The 15,573-nt window shown below is 36.2% G+C and overlaps 2 protein-coding genes across 3 annotated transcripts in view; one reads left to right on the top strand and one right to left on the bottom strand.

Annotated features, from left to right (window-relative positions):
• The first annotated feature begins 1,677 nt into the window (after positions 1 to 1,677).
• On the top strand, positions 1,678 to 8,069 carry LOC123566342 (60S ribosomal protein L17-like). Its single transcript, XM_045360328.2, has 6 exons — positions 1,678 to 1,791; positions 2,227 to 2,267; positions 3,087 to 3,221; positions 3,943 to 4,041; positions 5,524 to 5,620; positions 7,873 to 8,069. The coding sequence occupies exons 1-6, from the start codon at positions 1,752 to 1,754 to the stop codon at positions 8,019 to 8,021; spliced, it is 561 nt and encodes a 186-aa protein (XP_045216263.2). The 5' UTR covers positions 1,678 to 1,751; the 3' UTR covers positions 8,022 to 8,069.
• A 4,227-nt stretch (positions 8,070 to 12,296) lies between these two features.
• The window catches only part of LOC123566343 (girdin-like), a 30,839-nt gene continuing 27,562 nt past the window's right edge, over positions 12,297 to 15,573 (bottom strand). For both annotated transcript variants that reach the window (XM_045360329.2, XM_045360330.2), the window contains exon 14: positions 12,297 to 14,963. In XM_045360329.2, coding sequence (XP_045216264.2) covers positions 14,125 to 14,963 — 839 coding nt within the window. In that variant the 3' untranslated portion in view covers positions 12,297 to 14,124. The remainder of the gene's footprint in view (positions 14,964 to 15,573) is intronic.

The raw sequence follows: 15,573 nt of genomic DNA, 5'->3' as shown, positions 1-15,573 counted from the left end.
ATCTAATTAGGTTTCTCCACTCGTTCTATTTTGTAGTCTGCCATGAAAATAGTTCTGAAAGCTAGATACCTTCTGTGGTGTCAAAAGTGATTCTGTCGCGCCAAATTTAATCAAATCAACACCTCTTACCTAAATTCTGATTCGTGTGAGATTTAATGAGAGGTGTCATAATTTAAAGCTTAATAGTACATTATGCGTAAATACTGGAGAAGGGTTTTTTTCTCCCTCGAAGCGTATCAGGATCACAATAGAAGATCTTTATCTGCATTTCTAACACACAGGGATTTTTTATATGTTACAATTGTTTTAAATGTAAATTATGACATCTAGAGCTACTGTGTTACACGTGGAGATAAAATGATATAACAACCGCATGCTAGTTTCTTTTTACGAAAAGCCAGAACGTATCAATAAATTAATGACTTCTATTTACGAAAATACTGATCTCAGATTAATTGTCAATTATTTAAAACTGCCTTGTTGTATTAGAAAAGTGAAAGCAATAGCTACATTCAGTTACTGTTATGTATTGTGGGGTTTGGGGTTAATTTAAGCGGATTTGGGCGAAATAATCACTAGCAAGACTGGTTTTAGAGTAATAGGACACAGCCTGTATTGGCTAGATACTTCCTTTTCCGGTTCAGGCTCAGGTCTTGACACTTATATATTTACCATCCTTAAATATCCAATAAAATCCCGGTGTCTGTAGGCTCATGTGCGGCGAATATAAAAACAAAATTAATAATAATTACTTTCCTCCCAGATTTCAGACTTGTACCGATATCTGCGGCCTGGTAAACCGCTGTGCTCGATCAATAGGGACCGGTATAGTTTGGAGTAAGAACAGATTTAACAGTGGCATGCGATATTATTTCGGATAACAGAACACTTCTTATATATGGGGCGACATTGTAACTGCCAAACAGTCTTGAAATAGTTATTTCTATATGTGGCTGAAATAGTGTTTAGTCACTGAAGTCTACGATCTCTGTTCATCAAGAATGTTGTTGTTTACGTCTTCGACGTAGCTATCTACTGCCGAACAATCGTCTGACGATTATAACTGTCAGATCTATGCGTTCAGGAAACAGTGTCTTAGTCTAAAATGTTACGTGCAAAGTTTAAAAGACCCTAAGGAAATGGCTCTAAAACAGATTATTAGGGTGGCAATGGCTAGGATTATATCCAAACTGATTTATCTGTGTCAATAATGTGCTTGAATTATGTATGCTCTAAGGTGTTGATTTGAGGAGGGAAGAAGGCAAATTCATGAAGTTTAAACAAAAATGAACAAAACTGTCATTACTAACTACTTTCTCATTAGTCAGCTTGGTTTGAGGAAACAAGATGTGAAAAGTATTTTCAATGATTGCAGCCAGAATAATATAAGAAAAGTGACAAGAAATCTGCGCATTCTGGCAGTGGTGTTTTTAGTGAAGGGAAAAGTATAGGTAATAATTCGTGGCTGCGCAAAAACTGTACATGCTACAGTTTCATCTGTGTTGAAAGTATAGCAAATATCCAAAGGTAGAATTTTTTTTGAGAGCCAAATAAGCTGTCAAAAGTAATGTCAACCTTTTGCTGGTTGAACCATCCACCATTTTGTTTGGTATCACCATTTCCTTTAATTAAACTCCACATCCAGGTTCATGCTTATGAAGTGAATGTGTGATCAAACTTGATCTTTTATTTTCAGGAAAATCATCAAGTTGTTTGACTAACTTACATTATAAATTTATTACAGAACCAAAATGACGAGATACGCTACAGAACCAGAGAACCCTTCTAAATGTAAGTAGACTGAAATACGCCTTTTGATTGATTCTATTTAGTGTGTGTAAGTTTTTCACCAGCTGCTTTGAACATGCTTCTTACTAAGCATAGGGACTGATGATAATGCAGAAAACAGAAGGTTAAATTTGCTCGGGTCACTGGAACAAAGACGGTGTCAATTCCTGCATATGCAGGACCTTGATGAAAGTCTCATTGAAAGAGTGTAACTGTTCCATACAGAAAAATGTGTAGGACTCAACTGCTTGTTTTGTAATATGGTTTCTTTCCAGTATGCCATGTAAAAAAGACTGTTTGTTTTGTCTTTTTCCAAATGTACTGAAGTTGTCGCCTAATTTCAGGGTTGAACAAGATTCATCTTTTACATTGATGTCTGTACCTAGAACAGTGCCTAAATATGTAAAGTTACTCAAAATCTGTTTTCTTCATTTTCAGCGGCTAAAGCCAAGGGTTCCTACCTCAGGGTCCACTTCAAGGTATTGTTCATTTCTCCAATTTTTATGTCTCCCACCACACAGTGGTGTGAGAGACATATTGATTTACTCATGTCTGTCTGTCAGTCACAACTATCATGACTATTGTCCACACTCTTTAAGTCGAACATTTCTTATCTGATCTTCACCAAACTTGAACAAAAAGTGTTTGCCAAGAATTGCTCCGCCAAGTTCGATAACTAGCCAAAGCGGCCCAAGCACTTTGGAAATATGGCCCTTGAATCTTGTTTTTGATAATCAAAGCACTGAAAGTCTGATAAGGCAGTTAATGTCTTGGTGCATGCTTGACTCGTATACTACTATTCAGATGATTAGGCAGTGGTGGGAGACATGCATTTTTCTCAAAAGCAGCTATAGTTGTTTTATTGAGCTTAAACATGAATTATTGTCTGCAGATATTTTACTTGCCCATATATCTATTCACATAAAATTCTGAAGTCATTCCAATCTTGAATACAAGATGAACAGTATTTATCAGTAGTTGTTTTGTTTGATAGGTTCCCATTTTCAATTTACTAGATAATCCCTAAATTAAATTCTTCCCAGTAATAAACAAGCGCTATAGTTGTTAAAATTCATTCATTAGATGTATAAGGGAATATTCTGTAATTCATATCTGTTCCCTAACTAGTACTGTGCTTAATTTTGTTTAACCGTAAATTGCACTACATCTAAAGAAATCTGAATTGTATCTAGTGACCTTTACTATACTTTTTCTTGGAGCAGTATTCTGTATATATGTATATAATGAGATATATAAGTATATATATATTGTTTTGACAGTATTTTGAAATGTTTCAGAACACACGAGAGACTGCAGCAGCTATCAAGCATATGCATGTTAAACGTGCCACTCGTTACTTGAAGAATGTCATGGCAAAGAAAGAAGTCGTTCCTTTCACACATTTTAACGGAGCTGTTGGCAGAAAAGCACAGGTAAAAAATAATAAAAAAAAGGACTGGGTTTGCTCAAACTTAAAAAAAAAATACAACCTTGAATGGATGCTGGTCCTTTATAATTTGAAAATGACTGCAACCCAGAAAAGCCTTAAAAAGTACTTTAATTAGCAACAAATGGTGTATGTTTAGAAGTCAGCAGGAAAATTATACTGTAACAGTGGTTCTGCTCTTGATTTCACATATATGTTCAAAACTAGGCTCTGTTGAAATTTTGTATTGCAAGCAGGAATCAGGCTATATAGAGGTGCTTTTCAGGAGCTCATTTAAAATTGTCTACGAATTTTAAAAAAAAAATATTGCATGTATTCCATAAGTACAGGCAAAAAACATTATACTTTTGCACTGTGTTGTACATGATGCCAGACTACCAGTACTTCCATTAACTTGTGCTGATGACTTGACACATTTCTATCGGCAAACACCAAAAAAAAAACGCTTCGTTCTTATTTTGATATCGACAAGTCTTGAAGATTTTGTTTGATGTTAATAACAACAAATAAAAAGAGGTGGATGTATATTGTTTAACAATAGCTTCATCTGGGATGTTGTATTCAGATTCCGTGGATTTTGCCAGGCCAGATAAAACTCTTCACTGGCGTTCCTAGTGTGATCTATCCTGGCAAAATCTACTTTAGCCAAAAGACAGAATCCCAGATAAGCTACTATTATAATGACCCAATCATATATTTCATTACAGGCCAAGGCATGGGGAGTTACACAGGGTCGTTGGCCAAAGAAAAGTGCCGAGTTTCTTCTACAGCTGTTGAAAAATGCTGAGAGCAATGCCGAATTCAAGGTAATTTTGCGATCTTTGTATCATAGTTGAAATTTTTCAAAAGTCAGGGAAAATGAAATTCTGGGTTGATGTCTTAAATGTTTAGTGGCTATGGCAGTCTTCAGGTAGTATTTAACTGTTTGTAAGAATTTCCAAAAACAATTTGGTGTATTTTTGTATAAACATAAAATCTGTAAAAAGGTCCTTTGGAAGCAAAGAACGCAACCAAGAAGAATAATAGCAGACTCGGTTTGATTCTGTTCTTGAGAGGTAATTAGATGTGTTTGAATCAATTTCGTTTTTATGTTAACTCTGGAATTTTGAAGACTGAAAGGCTTTGCAACCCTTGCCTCCAGAGCATAGAATTTTAATATAAAAGGGTGGATTGGACGGTGGTAGAGGAGGAGGTGGAGGCGGGAAAAATGTGGTATTGGGCAGTGAGAAGTATGGTTTAGTCATTTTCTCAACTAAATGGCAACCCTGAGCAGAATATTAATATACCAGTATATCGGTAATACCATATATACGTAGTGACTTAATGAAAACAAACTGGAGAAAAAGATCGAAATACACAATGAGCAGTTAAAGGTTATAAAAGGCAATATGTATATTTCCAAACATCACCTCCCTAAACAGCTCCTACTTGTTTTGAACGATTTGGTTGAAAATATTCTTTAGAGCAATTGTCTACAATTAACAAAGTACAAAATTCAAAAATGAAAAATGAACTTGGAGGGAGGTAACCAAACATTGAAACTATCTTTTCCAGCTTTGAAGGAATACCTTGTATCAGGATTTGTAAGAGGTTTTCATAATGACTTTGCCATTGTAAGATCTAAGTTTCACAGATTTCGCCCCATGTGGTTCTGGGACGATCTATGTATGAAAAGAATTGGAACCACTGCCTTACCCTTGCATGACCCTAAGAGATGACTAATAGGGTCTTAACACTTGGTTTTGCTGTAACTCTTTGATTCCAGCAGGTATGCAAATTTTGATTCCATACCTCATGTTTTTATTTGGTGGTAAATGAGATGTGAAACCAAAATTTGTAGTCCTGTTTGGCGCCATATAACCTCTACTGTGTTGGTGCGCCGTAAAACCCAAATAAATAAAAAAAATCACAGATTTCACTGAATTTACTAAGGTTTTTAACAATTTTCTTTTTATATAAAATTTAGTTTAATTTTACAGTGTTCAGTTGAATAAAGAAAATTGTTAAAAACTTAGCATACATGTGTATTTGCTTTGATCAGCTTAAATCTTTCGAGAAAATGGCAATAAAAAGCATTCTGATGACAAGATAAAATGAAAGTTTTTCAATACCTTTTAGCGATGAAACCCTCAGGGCTTTGCGTCTGGACCCCAAACTCCAGTTTCATGTTTTTCCATTTTTTCCAAATTTGACCCATGTGTATCATGGGAGCTGGCTGGTTGCAATAAGAAAATGTACAAACTTATGAAACACCATTTACTAACCTAACGTTCTGTTGTATTGAACAGGGTCTTGACACAGATCATCTGGTCATTGAACACATTATGGTAAATGCTGCTCCAAAAATGAGAAGAAGAACATACAGAGCTCATGGAAGAATTAATCGTAAGTTCACAGATTATTTTTTAGCTTAACATACCGCTGTGTCCAAGTTGTTCATTATTAATGGTAATTATGCCACCCTTCAAAGAAGGAGGGGTATATTGTTTTGCAGATGTCTGTCGGTCGGTATGTAGACCAATCCATTTCCGGATGATAACTCAAGAACACTTGGGCCTAGGATCATGAAAGTTGAAAGGGAGATTGATCATAACCAGCAGATGACCGCTATTGATTTTGAGATCAGTAGGTCAAAGGGTCAAGGTCACAGTGACCTGGAACAGTTAAACAGTTACTGGACACTTGGGCCTGGGATCATGGAAGTTGAAAGGGAGGTTGGTCATGACCAGCAGATGACCCCTATGGATTTTGAGATCAGTAGATCAAAGATCAAGGTCACATTGACCCAGAACAATAGAATGTGTACAGTGACCAAATAATTCCTGTTCCTTGTGCAATTACTGAATACATCAAGAGGGGCATGTCGTGTTCTACGAGCTGTTGTTTTAACATTTCCTTTGTGTGCAGTTAACCTTATGCGTAACTTGTACTTTACTTCTAATAAATTTTTCTCCAGATGTGGAATTTAACCAGAAGCTGTTAAATTACTGTTACATTGCCATATGACATGTAATTGTGTTGGTTTAATGTTAGAAATAACAAAAACAAATTATCAGCTAAATTATTTGCAAGACAATCAATAGTTCATTTTTGGAGTGCCAGATAAAATTTTAGGATTATATAGGCTTTTTTCCAGATGGGTTATTTACCCCCTGATTTTTTGTTGGAAATGGTATTTTAGACTGTCTGAAAAGGGTATTTGCAAATACTTGCATTACAGTTAAACTTTTTGATTCTGTCTTTCGCTGCAAACTTCTGCTAAATACTACATATAATTTCTTGTTATATATTCTAAAAAATTTATGTTCAGACACATACTAGTCCCGTTTTTATACGCCCGTTTGAAAAACTGGACGTATTATGGGAACGCCCCTGGCGGGCGGGTGGGCGGGCGGCGTCCACAGACCTTGTCCGGAGCATATCTTCTACATGCATGGAGGGATTTTGATGAAAGTTGGCACAATTGTTTACCATCATGAGACGGAGTGTCATGCGCAAAAACCAGGTCCCTAGGTCTAAGGTCAAGTTCACACTTAGAGGTCAAAGGATACAAGAATAAAAAAATTCAAGAATGACTTTGTCCGGAGCATATCTTCTTCATGCATGGAAGGATTTTGATGTAGCTTGGCACATTTGTTCACCATAATGAGAGGGAGTGTCATGCGCAAGAACCAGGTCCCTAGGTCTAAGGTCAAGGTCACACTTAGAGGTCAAAGGATGCAAGAATGAAAACTTTGTCTGGAGCATATCTTCTTCATGCATTGAGGGATTTTGATACAACTAAGCACAAATGTTCACAATCATGAGACGGAGTGTCATGCGCAAGAACCAGGTCTCTAGGTCTAAGGTCAAGGTCACACTTAGAGGCCAAAGGTCAGATACAAGAATGACTTTGTCCGGAGCATTTCTTCTTCATGCATGGAGGGATTTTGATGTAACTTGGCACAATTGTACACCATCATGAGACGGAGTGTCATGCACTGGTCCCTTCTTTTGAATTACTTCCCTTTGCTGTTACTATAAATAGCTTATATTGTAACTTTTTCATTATAAGTCGTAGGGAAAAATTGAGACCACTTTTCTGTAGTACAACATGCATGTTACATCCAATTCTGAGGTGTATTTTGAGCTATCTCTACCTGGTTAGGATTTTTATATGGACTTGTAATTTTTTTTTTTTTTTTTTTTTTTTTTTTTTCCTCTCTCTCTTTTTAAAGATTAACTTCCCTTGGTTGTTACTATAAATAACTGACATTGTAACTTTTTTATAATTGACGCTAGGGAAAAACCAAGACCACTTTTCTGTGGTACAACATTGATGCTACTTTCAAATTGTTGGTGTATTTTAAGGTATCTCTACCTGGTAAGGATTTTTTTTTGTGGACTTAGAAAAATAAAAGAATTACAATAATTTCTAAAAAAAACAAAAAAACATTGTAAACAACTAGAAAATTAAAATTCCATTTGCAAATACAGGTGCTAGTGTAAAGAAATTTACAGTGACGGGCGTATATTGTGACATTCTGGCACTCTTGTTTAGTGTATATTTTGCAAATTTCAAAATAATATTCGGCTTGTTTAATTAAATGCTTTACATTGTGTATTGCATTTTAAGGATTGAAATTTGTATATTCCAGCTTATATGAGCAGTCCATGCCACATTGAGTTGATCCTGGCTGAGCGTGAGCAGGCCGTACCTCGACCAGTGGGTGGTGAAGATGAACCAGTTAAAAAGAAGGTCTCACAAAAGAAGTTGAAGCGACAGAAGATGATGATGAGAGAATAAACCATGCATTGCCCTGTACAGTCAATACAAATAAAGAAAAAAAACATGCACCTAGTCTTTCTTGCATATCATAAAGGCTACTGATACAGCTTTGGGCTAAAAGTTATTTATACATATCTCTTTCCACATGTTTAGGAATATATTGAGAAACATTGGTCAGACTACTTTGAAACTACTTGGTGGATTTGAAACTTGTCAGAAAGTTAAAAACCAAGGCTAGCTTTTCATATCCTGGAAAATTAAGGCCTATTAAACCGTGATTTTTTCAGCTCAGAGGAATAGGTAGAGCTATTGCATTTTCACATGCGTAGGCATCCCAGTTTATAAGTTTTTGTATGTAAGCTGGTTGCTCATTTACCACTTGGGGGGAATGGATTGAATCTTCACACCCTTATTCACTGTGATAAACTTGTGTACATTGCACAGGTACCATAACTATTTTGCTTTTTAGCTCGGCTGAGCACGAAGTGCTCAAAGTGAGCTTTTGTGATAGCCCTGTGTCCAGTGTCAACAATTTGACTGTTAACACTCTATAGAGGTCACAATCTTGGTCAGAATGTTACCCTCAATAAAATCTTGGACGAGTTCGATATTGGGTCATCTGGGGTCAAAAACTAGGTCACCAGGTCAAATTAAAGGAAAAGCTTAACACTTGAGAGACCACATTTATTACCATATTTTAAGGAAACTTTGGTCAGAATGTTAATCTTGATGATCTTTAAGTAACGTTTAAATCTGGGTCAGGTGGGGTCAAAATCTAGGTCACCAGGTCAAATCAAAGGAAAAGCTAGTTAACACTACAGGCCAAATTAATGACCTTATCTGAATAAAACTTGGCCGGAATGTTAATCTTGATCTAATGTGGGTCAGGTGGGGTCAAAAAATAGGTCACCAGGTCAAATCAAAGGAAAAGCTTGTTAACACTAGAGGCTACATTTATTACCCTATCTTAATGAAACTTGGTCAGAATGTTAATCTTTATGATCTTTAGAAAGGAAAAGCTAGTTAACACCGGAGGCCAAATTTATGACCTTATCTGAATGAAACTTGGCCAGAATGTTAATTTTGATGATCTTTAGGTCAAGTTCAAATCTGGGTCAGGTGGGGTCAAAAACTAGGTCACCAGGACAAATCAAAGGAAAAGCTTATCACTCTAGAGGTCACATTGATGACAATATCTATGAAAATTGGTCAGAATGTTAATCTTGATGATCTTTAGGTCAAGTTCAAATCTGGGTCAGGTGGGGTCAAAAACTAGGTCACCAGGTCAAATCAAAGGTAGCGTGTCAACACGAGAGATCTAATTTTAAGTTTGAAATTCATGAAAATTGATCAGAACGTTTGTCTTGATGAGCTCTAGGTCAGATTCAAATCTGGGTCATGTAAGAGTCAAAACTAGGTCACCAGGTCAAGGCAAAGGAACATTTGTTAACACTTTAGAGGTCACATTTATGAATGTAACTTCATGAAAGGTTGTCTGAATGTTAATTTTGATGACAATTTTCATTCAAATCACGTATAATTACTGTCATTGAAATACAAAAGAATACAGTAATTCTGTGGTGCGTCTTTAACAACTTGTGCTTATGAACCAATGGCAGGATCTTCATAAATTTTTATCATTAACATCATTGGAAGGGCCTTTCTTCATTTTGTTCAAATGGGGCCACTTAGCCCCATTTTGGGCCACTATAACTAAAACAAGAGCTGTTGGAGGACAGCAATGCTCTACTATTCAACAGCCTTGTTAATTGAATGAATAAAAAAATTGAGAAAGGGGCATAATTTTGTAACAAGAGGGTCATGAATAGCCTGCATCGCTCACCTGAGTAATATGAGCTACATCTTTCAAATGTCAAACTGATGATATTTTGGAAGATTTTCTGATGTACAATCAAGTAACCCCTGGGGTGGGGCCAATTTTACCCCGGGGGTCATGATTTGAACAAAGTTTGTAGAAGTCGACTAGGCAATGTTACATATCTAAGATCTAGGCCTTCTGGTTTATTTTTAGCAAATTTATGTAGATTTCCCTATGTACAATGAAGTAACCCCTGGGGCTGGGTCAATTTGACCCTGAGGGGGGGGGGGGGGTCAAGATTTAAACAAATTTTGTAGAGGTCCACTAGGCAATGCTACATGTCAAATATCTAAGATCTAGGTCTTCTGGTTTATTTTTAGACAGTTTTGAAGATTTTTCTATGTACAATCAAGTAACCCCATGGGGCGGGGTCAATTTGACACTGGGGGTCATGATTTGAACAAATTTTGTAGAAGTCGACTAGGCAATGCTACATGTGAAATATCTAAGCTCTAGGCATTCTGGTTTATTTTTGAAGATTTTCCTATGTAAAATCAAATGACCCGGGGGGTCATGATTTGAACAAATTTTGTAGAGGTCCACTAGGCAATGCTACATGTCGAATATCTAAGCTCTAGGCCTTCTGGTTTATTTTTGAAGATTTTACTATAGAAATCTATGTAAAATCAAGTGACCCCTGGGGTGGGGTTAATTTTGAGCCCGGGATCATGATTTGAACAGCTTTAGTAGAGGTCCACTAGGCAATGCTACATGTCAAATATCTAAGCTCTAGGGCGTCTGGTTTTTGAGAACATTTTTTTTAAGATTTTCCTATGTAAAAAATAGGGCAGGGTCAATTTTGACCCTGGGGTCATGATTTGAACAAACTTGGTAGAGGTCCACTAGGGAACGCTTCACACCAAATATCTAAGCTCTAGATCTTCTGGTTTTTGAGAAGAAGATTTTTAAAGTTTTTCCTTTCGGTTGCCATGGCAACCAGTTCTGCATGAAATTTAATTCTTTGAACAATTTTTGTAGCGCTTCACCCAAGGAACATTCCTGTGAAGTTTGGATGAAATTGGCCTAGCGGTTTATGAGGAGATGTCGTTTAAAGTAAAAGTTTACGGACGGACGCCGGACGGTGAACGATCACAATAGCTCACCCTGAGCCTTTGGCTCAGGTGAGCTAAAAATGGGAAACAGGGTTATGGAACCTGCATAGTGTTTATCAGCTCATGACAGTGGACAAGTGTGTGAAGTTTCAATCCATTCCCATTAGTACTGAGATACCAGCTTACATACAAAAACTTATTCTTCGAATAGTCGAGCTGAAAAGAAATACTTCAAGATGACTTCTCATGAAGTGTTTGACAGATCTTCATCAAACTTGATCCGTAACATACTTGTAAAGTCCTCTGTTAAAAGTAAAAATGTCTTTTTAGGCAATTCATCATTAAATTTGGTCCACGGCATCCTTGTAAGGACTTCTCAGATTTGTTCAAATTAGGGCACTTTATCTGTTCTATGTTTTTTTATGCTTAAAGGTCCATTACTAAGGGAAAGTGAGTTGGCAATTTTTTTCATAGCCAGTGCATAGACTTCTGCAAGACACTAAATAATGAAGATTGACAGGTCAAAATTTACAGAAGGTCTATGGAACTCAAAGAAATGTATGTGCATTATGTTGAAATTTCAATGAATCGACAGAATGACCCCCCAGGTCTTTTTAACTTTCTTCATACTTCATAGAAAAATAATTGTTCATGTGCTGCGATTTATTTCGAATTTCTACATACCAACTTTCATTTTCCAATAAAATGAAATAGTTTCTGTGCTTTTTAAAAGAAATTAAAATGTTCACTTTCCTTAGTATTGGACCTTTAAACAGTTGTAACCGTTATTCAGTGTGTCATATATAACCATCTTCATGGTCAAATACTATGTAGTTCTTTCAGGTGAGCTACTTAGGGCCACTATGTCCCTCTTGTTTATAAATGATATTCAAATATTATGTTGCCATAAGCATTCACTATATTAAGACTAGGTGTCATTAGCAAGATTTGGACCTCAACAAATGTCAAGGTCATACTTGCTGTTCAAAATTTTTACTTTTCTCCAATCAAGAGGTGGAATTATTCAAATAAATTCGAACAAATGACCTTAATCTTGAGACTGAGGACATACAATGATGTTTCTTTTCATTACATTGAAGGGACATCCCTGTCAATGGACACATTTCTTGTTTTCATGGTCAGTGTAAAATATTGTACCACTGGTATAAATTTCCATGCCATGTTTACTGGGTCATGGTCAATACAACTGAAAACACCCATGTTGGAGATAATCCCTCTTGACAGTAAATGACTGACCTGAAAATCATATTGTAATATATTTATTCTTTATGTTTCTCATGTTCTGGATGAAAGGATAATGCATAAGTTAAAAGGAATGATAAGTACTTAATAAAACATATATAAGAAAATAAAATTTATTAACTGATCAAATAATTCAACATATTCAATAAAAGACACTGAACAAATAAAGTAACAAATTATTAATATCAACAAAATACGCGTGTACCATGCTGTCAGAGGAAAGAAAACATTTTGTCACCCATGATTGATCTGGTAGTTGGAGTGGGGTGGAGCTAGGAGAGGTAACCCTAGTCACAATGAACTACCTAAAATTAACAGATGAATTGTATGAAGTAAAGAAGGGAGTTTCACTGTCAACGTGAGTGGGTACAGAACACTGATAAGGGATACATGGATATATAGGTGACCAAGTGGCAACATGCTTACCAGTGCTAAATAACTGCTAACCTTTAAACATGTCCTCTACAGGTACGAGGGTTGATCCAAAAGTAATTTTACCATAATGAATAGAAAGCAGCAAAAACTAATATCCATACCTTGATTTATTTGAAATATGTATTCCTAAACTGGAAATACTAGAATGTCGAGCCCGCCAGCACCTTTGGCCTTTAAAAGTGACATTGACCTTAGACCTGGTTCTTGCACATGACACTCCGTCTCATAATGGTGAACATTCATGCCAAGTTACATCAAAATCCCACCATGCATGAAGAAGAAATGCTCCGGGCAAACTTCAATTTCACCTTTGACCTCCAACTGTGACCTTGACCTTTGAGATAGGAACATGGGGTTTGCGCATGACACTCCTCATAGAGGTAAACATTCATGCCAAATATAAACAAGTTTGGTCCATGCATGTCAGAGTTATGGTCCAGACAAACTTCAATTTGACCTTTGACCTCCAACTGTGACCTTGACCTTTGAGATAGGAACATGGGGTTTGCGCATGACACTCCTTCTCATTGTAGTAAACATTTATGCCAAATATAAACAAGACTGGTCCATGCATGTCAGAGTTATGGTCTGGACGAACTTCAATTTCACCTTTGACCTCAAACTGTGACCTTGACCTTTGAGATAGGAATATTGGGTTTGCGCATGACACTTCTTCTCAGGTAAACATTCATGCCAAATATAAACAAGATTGGTCCATGCATTTCAAAGTTATGGTCCGGAAAAAATTGGACAGACGTACGCACACACATACACCCGCCAAAAGTGACGACTATATTGAGCTCATCGCAAGCGGGCTCAACAAAAATAATGAAAAATAGTATGCGTACTTCTTGAGATATCAACTTATATTAAAAGCATGGGAACGGGAATGCAAAAAATAGGCATTTCCATCATTATGCAGTAAAAATAGTTGGCACTCGCCTGCGAACTTAAACCTGCAATTAATTCAATAAAGTTTGTTGGGAAAATAACAGGTAGAGATTACTTCACATCATTATAATACCGTAAGATTTTGTCTGTTATTTTAATGTTAATTGATGATTTTGACTGTCTCCTACACAACAAACATGATTTTCAGGTGCATTGGAAATGAAATCCAAATGACCACAGACAATAATATTTACTAATGTAATCAGGACTGAAGAAACATACATTCTGATATAATTTTCATAATAATTGCATGAGGGATTGCAGCGGCATTACTTTTGGATTAACCTTCATAACTGTCAATTTCTCCACATGAATCAGAGGTAGAGGACAAATAAAGACAGACATAGAGTTGTCTATCAAATTGTTATGCAGAACATATGCCTCACCCTTGGATCAAAATCATGACCCAATAGTCCAAACAGCTGCACTCTCCCTTAGGCTGAGTGATTTGTTGTAAAAATTACATATTAAATAAACGAAAAAATGATGTTTTTTTCATGATTTCTGTTATATCTTGAGGTAAACTTTGTAACAAAATCTGCTATCTAAAAACAGGTCTACTCCTTGGAATGTTTTTTCCCTGAGTTTGTGTCCTTGTCTTATCTATAGGTACCTCCTCTTGAGAGACTGGTCTACTGTCTGTAGTCAGTTTACTATCAAAACCTTCATCTTTTGAAGACAGTCTACTCAAACTTCCTGACCTCCTTAACTGAAGAGTTTTGTTAGGTACAAAGGTGTTTGGTACATATCCAAGTTTTTTCTTTTTAATTTTTGGAGGTTTCTCTGCCGCAGCAGAAGTTTCACCTATTTCACTGACATTAATATCACCGACTTCATTGTTTGTATGAACTTCTTGTCTTAGATCTGCTTTCGCATGGTAATTGTAAAGCTCTGCATTGGACATTTCATTGTTACAATTTTCTGTGCCTGCTGTACTTCTTTCTGTGTGATCTAAATTTAGATCAGACATTCCTCTCTCTATTGGCTGATCATCTAAAATGTTTACCCATTCCTTCGTATGTAGTGGCTTTTGTTTTGACCTAGGCTTAGTCCTCTTCACAGTTTGCTCTGATTCTTGCATTAAATCGCTTTTTCCCTTATCTAAATCAACATCACTTCTATCAGTATTAACCAAATTATTCACAATTTCTGATGATGTATCATTCTGCAGTGTTGGTTCTGATGATGTCATCAAATTTTGTTGTAATCTTTGTTCCTGCTCCTCTAGCAGTTCACGCAGCTCTATATCCAGTCTGGACTGCTCATTTCGGATCTCTTCTATACGACCAGCTTCTATGTCTCTTCTGGACTGTTCACTCTGTACCACTTTTTCAAGGGCTTCGAAGAACTCATCACCATATTGAGACAGCACCTTGGAACCTACATGTAGAAGGTATATATTCTAACATAATGCCACTGATGTAATAATTTACAAAACCGTTGATATTTTTTTCATAAACTGACATGAAATTCCTTTTCCCAAAGCATCGGTTTGGAAAGGAATGTACTAAATTTGAGAAAAAGTTTGATTCACTTGATAAAACATGTTGAAATGCTCTTTTACAAGATGATAAACAAATGTATTAAAAATCTTATTATGTACATAAATGGAAAACTGTAAATATTAACTTGCACAAATACAAAAACCTGAAAACAATGGTCCACTTTAAAATTTTCATTACTATGAAATTTTTATTATTTGTGGGGCACTTCTATTCAAATATTTTGTGGTTCTGTGAGTTCCAAAATATCAAATCCTAACAAAAGTAGATTATCATAATCATTCCAAGATATTGCCATTTTGCCCGTAATCATGAAATTTTACGCCCACAAAATTTAATAATTTCACAGTATTTAAAACATGGCTTTATACCCCAGTCACACATATGGTGTGGATAGCTACATCTGGCCATGGACAGAAACGTAGTAATCCGTATCCATCCGTACCTCAGTCGTACCTTAAAGTAGTAATCCGTATCAATCCGTACAG

The sequence above is a fragment of the Mercenaria mercenaria genome, chromosome 8 (genome assembly GCF_021730395.1).
Source record: "Mercenaria mercenaria strain notata chromosome 8, MADL_Memer_1, whole genome shotgun sequence".
NCBI lineage: Eukaryota > Metazoa > Mollusca > Bivalvia > Venerida > Veneridae > Mercenaria > Mercenaria mercenaria.
Note: the sequence above shows the minus strand (reverse complement) of the source record. Positions and strands in the feature narration are given on the sequence as shown.

Bases quoted from the DNA above. Each gene is read 5' to 3' on its own strand.
- LOC123566342 (XM_045360328.2), top strand. From the start codon at position 1,752: ATGACGAGATACGCTACAGAACCAGAGAACCCTTCTAAAT. The intron at 2,268-3,086 runs GTATTGTTCATT...GAAATGTTTCAG, and splicing joins ACCTCAGGGTCCACTTCAAG to AACACACGAGAGACTGCAGC. The intron at 4,042-5,523 runs GTAATTTTGCGA...TGTATTGAACAG, and splicing joins AGAGCAATGCCGAATTCAAG to GGTCTTGACACAGATCATCT.